Source organism: Heptranchias perlo, chromosome 13 (assembly GCF_035084215.1).
Source record: "Heptranchias perlo isolate sHepPer1 chromosome 13, sHepPer1.hap1, whole genome shotgun sequence".
Lineage (NCBI taxonomy): Eukaryota > Metazoa > Chordata > Chondrichthyes > Hexanchiformes > Hexanchidae > Heptranchias > Heptranchias perlo.
The window spans coordinates 35525560-35542815 of record NC_090337.1 but is presented as its reverse complement, the minus strand read 5'-3'; the positions used below and the strand labels follow the sequence as shown (position 1 = coordinate 35542815).

The window sequence follows — 17256 nt, the reverse complement described above, 5'->3', positions numbered from 1 at the left end:
TTAGGTGAGGTCATCGATAGAGGAAGATTGGTAGTTGGGGTTGCTGCTCACAAGTGACAGGTGCCTCGAACGGCCCTTCAGAGAAGGAGACAGGACAGAAAGGTCAAGACACACAAAAAGGAAGATAGCAGCATGGGCTTGGGTCCAAAGCAGCAGCCAAAATGCGTACATGAATGGACAGAGGGTATTAGGATTTCACAGGCAGAGATTATAAGAGAATGGATGAACCATCTCACCAAACACTGACAATCCACAAAGCAAGGCTCACAAATTCAACAGTTGTTGTCCTCTTTTTTTATATAAAGTGAGTCTCCATCTGTGAGATCACTGATCCCTGATGATTTATTGTGTCACAACATTGATCCCTGGTCTGTCCTGAGTCCCTGATAGTTTACTGGGCAAAGGTACTGATCCCTGGTTTGCCCCAATTCCCTGATGGTTTACTGGGTAAAAGCACTGATCTCTGGACTGTACTGATCCTCCGATCGTCTAGGAACTAAACAGTCATGGTGCATATGAAGGTCTCTAATCCTTTCTTGATGCAGATTCCATTTGCTTGGATTCTTGTACCCTATCTAACAGCACAATGGAACACAGCACTGCATCTTTAAGATCCCAGCATGTTTCTTCCTCAGTTTACCAGCAAACAAGTGGAGAATATCTCCCAGATTAAATATTTTGCGGTTTCATCCCAACATATTTGTAGATTGGACGCTTGACTTGCAAATTATTAGAAGGGCTTTTCAAATGCAGCACAACAAATTAACTTTACCCAAATGTATAGTTTGAAATCCTTATCACATTAAGCAGGCTAACACACACCTGAAAGCTTTTCTAGCATTTGGTACTGTCAGACAATTTTATTTCCTTTACTGATCATTTTTTTTTTAAAAAGGACTCTCCTGAGCCATTTGTTAAAATAAATCTAGGTATGGGAAGAAAGCAAGTTTTACCAGTGAATAATATTAGACAGGTTTGTCAATTTAAATAATATAAGCATGAACTTCAAGAATAGTCAGTAGGTGGAGACACTGCACTAAAAAAAAACACTCTCGAGCTGTAAGCTGTACAAAAGTATGAATCACATGGACTGAGATACAGAAGAAGCTTTTTCTGTTCTTATGCGGTCAAATTTAGTATATAATATTAATCAATTCATAATGATATTGAACTCAAGACTTTAACTACGCATTGCTTTTATACATTATACACTGTAGTACAGCACATGACTGAAGACCAAATGTAGCCTTTAGCTGAAAGGGGGGTAGAAGGCAGAGAATAATTGAACCAGGATGCACAGGTGTAATAACAGTGTCTTTTTAGGAACATAAGAACAGGAGTAGGCCATTCAGCCCCTCGTGCCTGCTCTGCCATTTGATAAGATCATGGCTGATCTGTGATCTAACTCCATATACCTGCCTTTGGCCCATATCCCTTAATACCTTTGGTTGCCAAAAAGCTATCTATCTCAGATTTAAATTTATCAATTGAGCTAGTATCAATTGCCGTTTTTAAAGTCATACATTCTATCCCTACTTTTGCATAATACTCTGACTAAACTGACATTGATCTGGGAAACCAAGACAGGCTGAGGAGCTGGGAGATGGTAAACTAAAGTCCTACACTTGCAGAAGGGCATTATTACAGTGTGACATGTTTACATAGGCAGTAACAAGATAGATGAATTAATGGTACAAATAGAGATAAATGGGTTTGATCAAGTAGCCACTTCTGTGACCTGGTTGCAGGGTGACCAAGGTTGGGAACTAAATATTCCAGGGTACTTGACGTTTAGAAAAGATAGGCAAAATGGAAAAGGAAGGGGGTAGTCCTGATAATAAGGGATGAGATAAAGGCAGTAGTGAGAAAGGATCTCAGCTCAGAAAACCAGGATGTAGAATCAGTATGGGTGGAGCTAAGAAATAACAAAGGGCAGAAATCACTGGTGGGAGTAGTTTATGGACCCCTAACAGTAGTTATGGTGTTGGACAGAGTATAAATCAGGAAATTAGAGGAGCATGTAACAAGGACAATGCAATACTCGAGGGGGACTTTAATCTTCATATAGACTGGTAAAACCAAATTGGCAAAAATAGTTTGGAGGACGAGTTCATGGAATGTATTCGAGACAGTTTTCTAGAACAATATGTCAAGGAGCCAACTAGGGAACAGGCTATTTTAGATCTCGTACCGCATAATGAGACAAGGTTAAATAGTAATCTTATAGTAAAGGATCATTTGTGGCAGAGCGATCACAGTATGATAGAATTTCGTATTGAGCTTTAGAGTGATGCAGTTGAGTCCGAAACTAGGGACTTACATTTAAACAAAGCCGATTACGTAGTTATGAGGGGCAAGTTGGCTAAGGTGGATCGGGAAATTAGATTAAAAGATATGACAGTAGATAAGCAATGGCAAACATTTAAAGAAATAATTCATAATTCTCAATGAAGATACATTTCCTTGAGGAATAAAAACTCCACAGGAAAACTGATCCAACCATGGCTAACTACAGAAGTTTAAGGGTATTATTAGATTAAAAGGGGTTTACAATGTTGCTAAAAAGTCTAGTAAGCCTGAGGATTGGGAGGGTTTGAAAAATCAGCAAAGCATGACCAAGAAATTGATCGAGAGGGAGAAAATTGAATATGAGAACACTAGCAAGAAATACACAAACAAATTGTAAGAGCTTCTACAAGTATGTAAAAAGGAAGAGATTAGCGAAAGTAAACATGGGTCCCTTAGAGGCAGAGAGAGGAGAAATTATAATGGGGTATAAGGAAAAGACAGAGTCGTTAAACAAATATTTTATATCTGTCTTCACAGAAGAAGACACAAAAACATATCAGAAATAGTGGGGAACCAAGGGTCTAATGAGAGTGAAGAACTTAAAGTAATTAAGATTAGTAAAGAAAAAGTACTGGAGAAATTAATGGGACTAAATGCTGACAAATCCCCTGGACCTGATGGCCTACGTCCTAGGGTTTTAAGAAGAGGTGGCTGCAGAGATAGTGGACGCATTGGTTTTGATCTTCCAAGATTCCCTAGATTCTGGAACAGTCCCCGTGGATTGGAAGGTAGCAAATGTAACCCCGCTATTCAAGAAAGGAGGGAAAGGGGAAGCAGGGAACTATAGGCCAGTTAGCCTGATATCAGTGGTAGGAAAAATGGTAGAATCTATTATTAGGGACGTGGTAACAGAGCACTTAGAAAATCATAATATTAGACAGAGTTAGCATGGTTTTATGAAAGAGAAATTGTGTTTGACAAATCTATTAGAGTTTTTTTTGAGGGTGTAACTAGCAGGATAGATAAGAGGGAACCAGTGGATCTAATATATTTGGATTTTCAAAAGGCATTCGGCAAGGTGCCACACAAGAGGTTGTTACACAAGATTAGGGCTCATGGGATTGGGGGTAATATATTACCATGGATCGAGGATTGACTGAAGGACGGAAAACAGAGTAGGAATAAACGGGTAATTTTCGGGTTGGCAGGTTGTAACTAGTGGGGTGCTGCAAGGATCAGTGCTTGGGCCTCAGCTATTTACAATTTTTATCAATGACTTAGTTGAAAGGACCGAATGTAATGTATCCAAGTTTGCTGACAATACAAAGCTAGGTGGCAAAGTACATACAATCATACGAATTAAGAGCAGGAGTAGGCCATTCGGCCCCTCGAGCCTGCTCTGCCATTTGATGAGATCATGGCTGATCTGATTGTGACCTCAATTCTACTTACCTGTCTACCTACTATAACCTTTGACTCCCTTGTTAATCAGGAATCTATTTAACTCAGCCTTAAAAATATTCAATGACCCTGCCTCCACTGCTCTCTGGGGAAGGGAGTTCCACAAACGCACAACCCTCAGAGAGAAAAAATTTCTCCTCATCTCCGTCTTAAATGGGAGACCGCTTATTTTTAAACTGTGTCTACTAGTTCTAGTCTCTCCCACAAGGGGAAACATCCTCTCAGCATCTACCCCTTCAAGTCCCCTCAGGATCTTATATATTTCAATAAGATCACCTCTCATTCTTCTCAACTCCAGTGTATACAAGCCCAACTCGCCCAACCTTTCCTCATAAGATAACCCCCTCATCCCAGGAATCAGTCGAGTGAACCTCCTCTGAACCGCCTCTTAAGCAATTATGTCCTTTCTTAAATAAGGAAACCAAAATTGCACACAGTATTCTAGATGTGGTCTCACCAATGTCCTGTGCAACTGTAGCAAAACATCTCTACTTTTATATTCCATTCCCCTTGCAATAAATGACAACATTCTATTTGCTGTCCTAATACTTGCTGTACCTGCATACTAACTTTTTGTGATTAATGTACTAGGACACCCAGATCCCTCTGTACCTCAGAGTTTTGCAATCTCTCAAGTTGTGAGGAGGATGCAAAGGGATATAGACAGGTTAAGTGATTGGGCAAGAAGGTGGCAGATGGAGTATAATGTGGGGAAATGTGAAATTATTCACATTAGTAAATGTTTGTATTCGGAGGGATTTGGGTGTCCTTGTACACGAATCACGGAAAGTTAACATGCAGGTACAGCAAGCAATTAGGAAAACAAATGGTATGTTAGTCTTTAATGCAAGGGGGTTGGAGTACAAGAGTAAGGAAGTCTTACTGCAATTATATTGGGCTCTGGTGAGACCACACCTGCAGTACTGTGTACAGTTTTGGTCTCCTTACCTAAGAAAGGATATACTTGCCATAGAGGGGATGCAACAAAGGTTCACTAGATCGATTTCTGGGATGAAACGGCTGTCTTATGTGGGGAGATTGAATAGAATGGACCTATATTCTCTGGAGTTTAGAAGAATGAGAGGTGATCTCATTGAAATTCTGAGGGCTTGACAAGGTAGATGCTGAGAGGCTGTTTCCCTTGGCTGGAGAGTCTAGAACTAGGAGTCAGAGTCTCAGGATAAGAGATCGGCCATTTAGGACTGAGATGAGGAAAGATTTCTTCACTCAGAAAGTTGAGAATCTTTGGAATTCTCTACACCAGAGAGCTGCGGATGCTCCGTTGTTGACTATATTCAAAACAGAAATCAATAGATTTTTGGACACTAAGAGAATCAAGGGATACGGGGATAGGGCAGGAAAGTGGAGTTGAGGTTGAAGATCAGCCATGATCTTACTGAATGGCGGAACAGGCTCGAGGGACCGTATGGCCTACTCCTGCTCCTATTTCTTATGTTTCCATTATAATGTAAAAACATGAATTTATATTGGAAAGAGTTGATACCAGGAGTGTGCACAGAAGTAAGATTTTTAATATATTGTAGACAGATAAATGGGTTATTTCTTTAAAAGCTTATTTTTAAATTGTGCCCTTAAAAATGAAAAAGAATGAATCCTACTTCTGATTTTGATGGCAGTTATGATTTTAAAACAACTCTAGGACGTGTGTCCCCCCTGTTGGTTGCAAATTGGTCTGAAGAAGTTTTGTAGTATAAATTCTAATTTAGTTAACTCTAAATTCTGCTGACATACAGATGCCGGTCACTTGTGGTACTTACTGAACCATCTGATGCACTTGCACCCACTTTATCCCCAGCTGCATTCCAGCACACTTCAAAGATTCCTCCTGTTCCTCTGTAGCTATGGACAAGAGCACCTGTCTGTAAACAAACCAAATTACTTCAGAGATGAGACAAGAGTATCAAAAAAAAATCAAAATCTGAATACAATGCAACAACTATCAAGAATCCACATGGCGTACTGTGTGTGTATAAAAAGCAATTCAACTGTGCATGGCACTGAAACAGTTAGGGAGGGAATAGAGAAAAGAGTAGGTGAAGGTAGGTGAGATGATGGCAGCACAGCCATCATTTTATCTGTGATGATGTTATATAAACAGGGCAATTGCACATACTGGAATTATTATTTTTGCCTGTTCCAAGCAGCTTTCCAATGTGATTGTATGGCATAAACAAAGGGTAAGATTGTGTGAGAAAGGGAATTTAACTTCTCTTCAGCAGATGACAGCACATACCTGTGTGTTCCAGATGTGAACACACTTGTCGAAGGAGCCGCTGGCCAGGTACCTGCCATCTGGGCTGAACGCTACACTGTATACAGGTTCCTGGTGTTTGGTCAAAGTGTGGATACAGATACCTCGGTCCACATCCCATAGTCGTACAGTGGAGTCAAATGATGCACTGTAGAAAAAATTCCAAAGTCTAAGAGCACACTTCAAAAAGCATATTTGCAGCATCCTTCTATCACAAACCTAAAAATACTTTCAATGTAAGGTATTCCCTCCAGCCAGTTAGAGAAAAATATTTTAGAAGTCTCCCACCCCTTTAGGAGAAATTTTATATCTACTGTTAAGATCTTCCAGGACAACTATTTTGGGCTCAAGCTCACCATAGAGCCACCCTGCTGGTATCAGTGGTGCACTTGTTAACAAGCAGTTCCAAGGGATTCAGACTGATAGGTACCCTTTTTGGTCTGGGTGCTGATCAGGAGTCATCACATCAAACTTGCCGAGAGGCTGTTTCCCCTTGTGGGAGAGTCTAGAATTAGGGGACACAGTTTAAAAATAAGGAGTCTCCCATTTATGACAGAGATGAGGAGAATTTTTTTCTGAGGGTCGTGAGTCTGTGGAACTCCCTTCCCCAGAGAGCGGTGGAGGCAAAGTCATTGAATATTTTTAAGGCTGAGTTAGATAGATTCCTGATTACCAAGGGAGTCAAAGGTTATAGTAGGTAGGTGGGAAAGGAGGGTTGAGGTCACAATCAGATCAGCCATGATCTTATCAAATGGCAGAGCAGGCTCGTGGGGCCGAATGGCCTACTCCTGCTCTTAATTCGTATGATTGTATGTAAACTATAAAACATAGTATCACATAGGTAGCGTGTATTTATTATAACCTTGAATCATTCCAAGTTTTTAACAATTCCACATGTTTACTAGTAGTTTATTGATTCTCTTTTTGGCAGTATCAACTCCCACTAGATGCTCCACGATGTTGATCGCATTGAAGCACCAATGCCTGTGATGTAATCACTGAGTTTACAGAACAAAAATTTGCCTTTGATTACTGGGAAACAATAATATCTAGTACATAGGGAATAATCTATTAAGTTTACAGTCTAGAAGCTACTGAATATAAAGAACTTAAAGCACAGACATATTTACCAAGTGAGAATGCTAACATTTTATCATTATAGGCGATTTAGTTTATTAAAAAATGAGCCGCTCTCCCACCACACAGGTAGTCTGGGACATGGCGTGCATGTTTTTTTTTACATTTGCCACAATCCTGGCACTGAAGAAGCTGGGGTTGTTCTCCTTGGAACAGAGAACATTGAGAGGAGATTTGGTAGAGGCATTCAAAATCATGAAGGGTCTAAACAGAATAGATAGAGAGGCTTTATAAATAGAGGCAAAGAGCACAAAAGCAAGGAAGTCATGATGAACCTTTATAAAACACTGGTTTGACCACAACTGGAGTATTGTTTCCAATTCTGGGCACCACACTTTAGGAAAGATGTGAAGGCCTTAGAGAGGGTGCAGAAAAGGTTTACTAGAATGATTCCAGGGATGAGGGATTTTAGTTACGTGGAGAGACTGGAGAAGCTGGGGTTGTTTTCCTTGGAACAGAGAAGATTGAGAGGAGATTTGATAGAGGTGTTCAAAATCATGAAGGGTCTAGACAGAATAGATAGAGAGAAACTATTCCCATTGGCGGAAGGGTTATGAACCAGAGGACGTAGATTTAAGGTGATTAACAAAAGAACCAAAGGTGATATGAGGAAAAACTTTTTTACGCATCGAGTGATTATGATCTGGAATGCACCGCCTGAAAGGGTGGTGAAGACAGACTCAATCGTGGCTTTCAAAAGGGAATTGGATAAGTACATGAAGGGAAAATATTTGCAGGGCTACAGGGATAGGGCGGGTGGGTGGGACTAGCTGGGTTACTCTTGCATAGGGCCGGCACAGACTCGATGGCCAAATGGCCTCCTTCCATGCAGTAACCTTTCTATGACTGTAATCCCACTGCAGCCTAAACGTGAAAGCAATTTGCCTCTCAACACCATATAGCAAATTTCCTGAAACAATACATCACATGACTGATACAAAATTAAAATATTGCACACTTTATTGTGATTTAAAGATACAGGCCTAATAGATTTAATATTTGTAATGTTACTTACCTACATTACAAAAAATGCTTGGATGTTCTACCCACCCAAAACCCCTTATTCCCAGGTATATTGCTTATAATTTTTTTTCCCCTCTCCCAGGGATTGGCAGAATTTGCTTAAGATGCAAGTACTTTATTTATTATACTCTGCTCATTCCTCAAAACCTTGACTCTTCTCAGTTATCTTGGCTTATAAAACACATTTTTCTCCCTGTTTTGTAGTTCCTGAAGCTGTAATTAGTGTAGCACTGCACAAGTGGGCGAGGAGGGGGCAAGTTCCCATTGTGAGTTTTCAGTGGCCAGCATGTAAACAGGTGGTCATTTGCCATCATCTAGCTCTGTCTGGCTGGCCGCCCACATTAGCAAAGTGCCTCATGAACATCCCCAATAACCCTGATGAAAAACAAACCTTTCCAAAATGCCCCATAAGTGTAGAATTTTTCTCTATTAGCTTAAACTGGATAAAATACTGAAAAAATGCCCCCTCCCCCAAACTCGTACCTCATACTCATTTACAAATTTTCTGTCTGACTTGTCACAGTATAGTTTGGGCACCGTAGTTCCACAGGAACAGCATGAAAACTACAAATTCAATAACGCAAGAATTTATTTGAACAATTTGATGGTGAGTTTTGTGGTATTTGCTGGTTAGTGAATGGTAACGTTGGAAAAAGAATTCAGGGATGTGATTGCTTGGCTTTCTGATGGTTATTCATTCCTCATTCTTGATTTGTTCACATTTAGACACATATTTAAGTGGAAACTTATAAATGATTAATGGCCACTTAAGCCAATCAAAATGTTCTGTCCTAAAAATGCTTCTGAGATATGACGCATTGGATGCACACTTACAGATGGAACATCTTTGAAAGCTGCGACAGACATGCAAACTCAGGACTTCTAATTATATTAATAATATTCTTTCATACCTTGCTAACATTAGGTTGGCATTTGGATTATTAGTACCAGGTCCTGTTGGACTCCACTTGATGGTATAGATTTCCTTGTTGTGCGCTTGTAAATCATGGACACATGTATCTTGCTTCATGCTCCAGATCTATTTTAAAAACAAAATTGCATGAAAACTAACATAAGAAAACATTTATGTACAAACTTATATCATACTACTCCACCACGCTCAACACTGCAGTTGGATCATACATTAACTTTTAACCACTAATACATTAATAGATAACTTTTTTAAGGGATGATCTACTGAAAAAATAATTTGTTCAATGTGCACTTAACTAAAATACAGAAGAAAGGGCTATTCAGCTCATAAATGCCATCCTTTCTATAGCTCGTGTATATTTTAATCCCCTTATCACCCGAGGGAGGTGCCTAACCACAAATTAAATTTCCAGGATAAATTTCTGAAAGTTTTAACCTTCCCACCCCCAAACAAACCTTGCAAAACTCCAGGAGAACAAATATTGCAATCTCATTTATTCAACCCTGGCCAGTTGAATTCCACAAATAACACAGGTCGATCTATATATACCCCTACAACCTTCAACTGGTTTTAAGAGCCTTTTCTCTTAAAAGGTGTTGCACAACGTTGATTTATATTATTTATTACTGATTTACATAGCACTCCAAGTAAAAGAAAACATCTGAGCGCACAAGCTAGGAAAATATGCACTAATCAGAGCAGCAGGAAAACCTAGAAGGGGGACAACCGAAGGAAAAGGTCTAAAAGAGGGTCTTTACAAGGCTTTTGAAGGTAGAGAGGGAAGTAGCAAGACAAAGTGGTTCTGGGAGAAAGCTCCAGAGGGTACAAGCTGAAAGATTGGCCTCCAGTGATGGAACACAGGAAGCAGTACTTTGGTATTAGTAAATCAGAGGTCACCTACGGGGACATATGGCTGATGAAGATTGCTCAGATAGGGTTGAGCAAGACCATGGAAGGATTTAAAAGATGAGTCCAAGGATTTGCTAGCATACAGAAAATCAGTGGAGTTTGCAAAGACATGGATAATGAACATTCAGGAGACAGCATAGGCCAGAGTTCTGAATTAGTTTAAGTCTATGAAAGACAGGGCTGAGGAAAGCAGTAAGGAGAGCATTTGTGAAATCAATCAGAGACAATGAAGGCATAGCTTAGGGTTTCAGCAGTGATGAGGTATGAGTGTTGGCAGGCAATGTTCTAAAGGTGGAAAGAAGCAGTCTCGTCAATGAGTAGAGAAAGCATCTTAGCTTGGGATCAAATAGGACCTCCTGATTTAGCCTGAGGGAGCAGCCTGGGAGTCAGAGCCAGAAAGAAAAAATGCTCGTAGGAGCAGAAAAGCATGGCTTCATTTTTGTTGACGTTGAGCTGGAGGAAATTGTGGATCATTCAGAGCCCAATGTTAGACACATGATAGCAACAGCTTGGTGGGGGCAGAAAGGTTAAATTGGGCATCACCAGCATACAAGAGGAAGCTAATCCCTGTCGTTGCAAATGATGTAGCTGAGGGATAGCATGTAGACAATGAATATATGGGAACCATGCATAGACCCTTGGGGTACCCTGGAGATACTTGTGTGGGGACGGGAGGAGAAACTGAGGCAACGATTTAAATGCATTGGTACAGAACCACGCAAGTACAGTGCTATGGAGGCAAAGTGGAGAATGGAGTAAACATATAACTATAAAGCAGTTAATCTAACTTCAGTTGTGAGCAAACTCTTAAAATCCATAACAGTATCAAATTAATTAGCACCCAGATGGGCTAATCAAGGATTTGTTAAAGGGAAGTTGTGCTTGTCAAATTTAAAAGGAGTTTTTTCTGAACATTTGGCTGATTGTATAGACCAAGGAAATGCATTAGATGGGGCGGGGGGGGGGGTGGAGAGAAAGAGAAACAAACAAAATGATCATTAGCAAACAGCAAGGAGGCCTATAAAAGTCTTGGGAGGACAGGGACAGTTTAGCAGAACGGGCAAACAGGTGTCAGGTGCAATCAGAACATACACTCAATGGAAAAATGCTGATAGGTCGAAGAAACAGAAACATCCAGGGGTGCAAATACATAATTTTTTGAAAGGGCAGGCACAGGCAGATATAAGTCAAAAGTGTCAAAAAAGGGCCAATAGCATTTTAGCTTAATAAATAGGGACTTACAGTGTAAAAACAAAGTGGTTATGATAAATTTGTACAAGGCAATGGTGGGGCCACAGTTAGAGGACTATGTGTGGTTTTGTATGCCCAACTATAGAGAAGACATTAACGCCAGAAAGTATACAGCAAAGGTACACCAGGATCTTACATGGATAAGAAAATTGAATTACGAGTGGAAAATTGAGTTACAAGGACTATTTTCCTCTGAACAAGAGAGGCCAAGGGAAGAATTAATCGAGCTTTTTTAAAAATATGAAGAGTTTTGATAGGGTGAATAAGGGAAGACTATTTCCCCTGGTTGGGGACTCAGTGACAAGGGACGTCAATTTAAAATTGTCACTAAAATTGTGAGGAAAGAGGTTAGGAAAAATGTCTTTATGCAGAGTAGATATCCCATGGAATGCTTTGCCATAGGGATTAGTTGGGGCAGAAACAACTGAATATTTTAAGGGAAGAGTAGATAAACATTTGAAGCAGAGGAAGATAAAGGGCTCTGGAGAGAGAGCAGCGTAATGATTTCGTTTTGGATTGCATTCGCAAAGAGCTGGCACAGGCATGATGGACTGAATGGCTTTCTATGCTATAAGCTTCTATAGAGTAGACAAAAGTTGCAGAGAGGTTGAGGCACAGAGATATAGTCACAACTGCACAAAATGTCATTGGTGACTCTGACCAGGGTAGTCTTGGTGCTATGGATGGGCTGGAAGCTGGATGGACTCAAACTGGATATCATGGGAGAAGTAAGCTTGTAATTGAGTAGCAACAAATGGTAGGTTGGAGATAAGGCAAGAGAGAAAACAGATAAGTCAAAAGCAAACTTTATATGGGGTTGATGGCAGTGGTTTTAAAAGGATGGGGATAGCTCCAGAAGATAGGGAGACAGCAATGATGTTAGCAAACATAGGATTAAGAGAAAGCAGGATAATCAAGAGTTGAGTTGGAAAGGGATTAGATGATGGGCTCATATGCAGACTATGGCTCCTTCTAGTCTGCTTCAACAATATATCTGAGGCCTAATCTCAGAACAGCATTCTCTTATGCATCAGTGTAACATTTTTCAATTTTCCACATCAGCTATCCTGTGCCTTGAGTGCACCAACTAGTGCCAAATTAGGAGCAGTTTATTTTGGTGTGGGCACTGGCACTGCAACTGAATGGAGGCTCCTGAATCTAATTCAAATAGGACCCTTCCAGCCAGCCAAGAGAGGAGATTTGCATCCCATCTATCTAGATTGAATTTGAACCGAAGCCTCAAAAGTGAAAGGCAACTTTCTAATCCACTGTACCACAAATCTGCACTGATTTCAATTACTGTTTACCTATCAGATTGCAAGTTAACCATTTATGAGATACCCTTGAGATGTTGCAATAAGATGATGGGACAGATTTTTGCTGAAAAAAATAACAGCGTCTGAACAAATTGACCAGCAACTTGTAACAAGGAAGAGGTACAACGTGAACTGCGAATCACCACAAGTTACTGGCCTATTTGCACCACTCCACCGTTAGCTTTGTAAAAATGTCATCTCGCACTTAACCTCCCCGTGATTTTCATGAGGTTTCTGCATTTGCACATTAATTGCCCATTAAACTTGCCACAGAAAGTTAAGTCTAGTAATTAACAGCATAAGTACCCTTTTAACAACATGATAATTGTTAATGACTGTCAATCAATCTCTCTTGCCCAGAAAGTAAACAATTTGAAGTGTGGAGTCTCATTCCTTCAGATTGTGAATTGTTTTAGGAGATTTTAAGAATGTCAAATTTTACATATTTTTTCTTACTTTTCCTTTCTTTTTTCTCTCTTAATTCAATCCTTCTTTCCCTCTATTTTTCTTTCTGTACCTGATTTGACATTGAATTCACCCTCTCTAATTCACCCTCCTTCTTAGTCCTTCCTCTGTTTATTTCTCAATCCTTAAATCTCATTGTTAAGGAGACAGACTGTTTTTCCAGTTGTTCACCAAAGTCTCAGATGCCCCATTGCCCTCGCTGCGTCATTATCAGCTCGCACTTCCAGCAACTTTGTGGGCAAAAAATGTTAAAACCTAAACGGGCAATTGTAAATCCTAATGGGGCACATCAGCAAAATCTGGCCCGATGTTTCTCTCAGGAAATTCTAAGCTGTTGAACTGGATATGCAAGCCGAGATTCCCAATGAAGCTTAAATACCATAATCTATATAATGCATGTAATATGTTGAGGGCTACTGACATAACTTCATACTTAGTAGAGAATGGCTCCAATCTCTGAACTATGAGACTGTCAACACTAAAAGAGAAGCCATGCCTTAAAAGGGGAGGGGTAGAAGCATTGGGAGTGAAAACAAGTAGCATTTCAAAGCAGCAGAATTCAGAAAGTTTTAGATTTCTAATTGTCTCATCTGACCCTGTTCAGCACATATGAATGAGGCTCCCGCCCATTTCCAGCAGTAGCAGTGGCCACCTGGATCAAGATCTGCCCAAAAGTTGGGAAGAAGGGACTGGAACTTCCATTCCACACGCTAATTTGGTCCCGTTACTATCCTGTTTTTAAGCGCAAATGGGGTGGTAGGAACATAAAGATCGTCCCCATGGTGTTTAATGATTCCCACCTTATGCATAAATGTAATGTGATGCTAACCATTATAACAGGAAAGACAGTGGGTCTAGGCTTCATGTTAAGAAACTGATTTGACTATGTTCCACCAATGCTGTTGGGATCTGATCTTGCATTTGTACTTTGAAAAGCAAATGTTGGAATCTTTTCAAATTAAAACTGAGCAAAGATATATGATTGCCTGTCCTTTTGATTCTCTGATCTTCCCCATTTATCTAAACTTTTTTTTGGCTGAAAGCCAATGCCGAAGTTCCACGGATTGAACATGGCACAATATGATTTTGCTCATGAATAGATGGGATGCTAATCAGAGGGAGCAATTTCCTATGAGTCTTTCAATTACCACCATTATACGGATAAACCTTGCACATTAGATTAGAAGAAATAAGAACAAGGACATAAATAAGAACCAATATTCAGTACCTTCTTACAATTGTCCTAAAACATTTCAAATTTTAATCCTGAATGTATATGTAATACTGCAGTTACACTTTCATGTTGATATGAAGCAATTTTGGGCTCGCATCAATGCAAAAGTGACAGTGCAACTCAGATGCCTAAGAAGTGCACTAAAGATGTGAGATGAAAGGCTCCCCCCCCCACCCCCGGATTATCATTTTACACTGGTTTGAAATTATACCGAATACTGTAAAACTCTAGCCTAAATTACTAACTAATGATCCCAATAATACATCTTGAATATAACGTTTTCAGGTTTAATATTTTGTTCAATTAGGAGGTGAAAACCCATGAACGAAGTTACACACACTGCTTCTCTTATTTAAGAAACTCTCCCAGACAAGGTCAATACATAGAACTCTATGTCTTGTATACAGAAGTCCAAATACAGATATTAATCGCTAAAACAGAGTTGTTAGAGCAATTAGGCTTTAGGCAATTTGATTTAATTTGTCTACATTTTTTTTTTAATGAGCTCTCACCAATCACCAAGGTCAAATCTACGAGTCATCTACCATCATTCCAGGTGCCACCAGCTTGTTGGTTTCTATACTAAATCTTCACTTTTTCTGCTTTAACACAATTTTTAATACAGTAATTAATTCACAACAAACTAGATTTGGCAACAATAAAAATAAAATGTTCACTACCTTTAAGGTCATGTCATCAGAACACGATGCGAGTAGATTCCCAGTTGGATCCCACTTGATTGCATTCACTTCATTCTGAAAACAGAATCGGGTTATCAAAAGTAAACAAGACTCCTTCTACATATACACAGTAAGTGCAAGCTCTTAATATTCAACATAAATAGCATATGTTCTCTCATGTTAACAGATTGCCAACAAGAAATAGCTAGCCTTCAGCTACAGGACTATCAGCACTGGCAATTTACTTTTAATTTGTATTGTGCTTTTTTAAAAAGCTGATCAATACTAATACTAAAATTAGACTGTCAAATATACTACTGTAGTCTCATACAGCCATTTGAAGGGACAACCAAGATGCTGCAGTCAAGATTTAAAACTGACTTTAAAATGTAAAAAATCTTTTAAGTTGAAATATAAAGCTTACAAAATCTCTCTATAAAAAGGGTGTTGACAAAGATCATGGGAGTCATTTGAAAAGTATCCAAAAGATAATTATATATAAAGTATGAACTAGCATGCAAATGTCAAAGGAAAAAGGGTCCATTTTCAAAAAATGTACACAAAGACAATTGCAGTCTGCCTGCTTTATGCAATACAAAATATGTTTGCTATTTAAGTGACTGCACACCATTTTTAAATATGCATTTTACACTAAAACCACACAATCAGGCACTTTTGGATTGGTGCAAATTTGGTGCAACGTTCAAGATGATAAATCACTTTAAAAAAAAGCACTTTAAAAAAAGTGCTTTTTTTTCCAATTGATTTAAATCTATCAGCATTTTTCGACCTGAGCCAACAAGTCAATGTTTATTGGTAACAACTTTATGTAGGTACAGTTTCTAGCTTACCAAATATCCAAAAGAACCATGAGAAAATCACTCATCAAGTTTGATGAAAATTCAATAAAACTATGTCTGTGTCACTGAGATGACCAATCTGGTCCAAGTTTAAAATATTCATTCAGTTTTATAGGCATAAAATATTCACAGCATGTCAGTCATGGATAAGAGACTTGTTAAATTTGGTGAAAATGCATGTATAAATGTTATTTTTTGAGCTTACCAGTGTGCACATTGCAAAAAAAGGAACAGAAGAAGTTCCTGAAGTGTAAAACCTGATAAAAGTTTGAGGTTATATGGTAGTATTGAGGCAATAGCATAGTTTTCTGATACAATTTTCGATTCACTTTATTTCTTCCTCCCCTAGTCCCCCTGTGCCACGTAGTATTCTGTGATCAAGAGAGTAGGCGAGGCAACCTGTTCTCAACTTTCTGTCAATGCAGCATTATTACGAGCCAATTGGAACTAAACCCCGTAATTTAAGATTGTCGATTCACTGTATAGAGAATAGTGGATGGAAACCTGCACCCTTCCATTCATGGCAAAGTCCTTTGTGTGCTACTGCACCACCAAAATAAAACTATTTTTTCTGAACAAAGGAATTGTGCTTTAATGTTCAACTATACCCTCAAAACTTATTTACTGTGCAGAACATTCAAAAACAATTTTAAATTTACAATCCAGTGTGTAGCCGAAAGTAGCAAGGAAATAGGTGGTACGTATTAAATGAAAGGGACAAAAGTACAATGTACAACAAAAGTACATTAGTATAATGTTGTGGCTATCACTTAGAGAGGGGTAAATTTACTTTGGGAATAAAACATTTAGAAACACTCCAACAAGCAAAAATTAAAGTTTTAATCAATCAGTTTAACACCTTCATTCTCAGATGCATCAACTTTATGTTAGAGACAGAAAGAGTTGCCTGGAAAGTGCAATGTTAAACTGCTACTGGGATCTGCTATTATCAACTGGGAAACCAAACCTTGAATTTTAGCTTTGACTGATGTTTGCACTCAAATTTTCCTCTGAGATGAGCTTGCCAGTCTCAGCCAAATCACATGGGGGAAGGATACAAAATTGCTCAACCCAAATAAACTTTCTCACAATTTTGAGCAAGATGTCACTTAGATTGCAACCTTGCAGATGTTTACAAGCTGACCGTTCCACCCTATCGACCGTAAAGTCAGTAAGGATGCAGGGGTCTCACGTGACCAGAGAAAGGGTGCAATTCAAGGGGAAAAGCATCACAAATAAAAATTATTTTCAATGACACATCAGAACACAAATGGCTAATTACTAATCTGAACAATCTACTGTGTGGACATTTTCTCACAAGCCTTACCTTTAATATTAAAAGATTAAACAGGAAATAGGCAACAGCTGGAAAAATGGTAGTACTTCCCCCCCCCCCCCCCGCAACCCCCCTCCCCACCCTCCACC

The 17256-nt window shown here is 39.2% G+C and overlaps 1 protein-coding gene across 4 annotated transcripts in view; it reads right to left on the bottom strand.

Moving 5' to 3' along the window:
• Nucleotides 1-17256, bottom strand: part of tbl1xr1a (TBL1X/Y related 1a) — a 169313-nt gene that overhangs the window by 10916 nt on the left and 141141 nt on the right. For all 4 annotated transcript variants that reach the window (XM_067995324.1, XM_067995323.1, XM_067995326.1 and 1 more), the window contains 4 exons: nucleotides 14972-15046; nucleotides 9094-9221; nucleotides 6005-6170; nucleotides 5529-5630 (listed from right to left, as the gene is read on the bottom strand). In XM_067995324.1, coding sequence (XP_067851425.1) covers nucleotides 5529-5630; nucleotides 6005-6170; nucleotides 9094-9221; nucleotides 14972-15046 — 471 coding nt within the window. The remainder of the gene's footprint in view (nucleotides 1-5528; nucleotides 5631-6004; nucleotides 6171-9093; nucleotides 9222-14971; nucleotides 15047-17256) is intronic.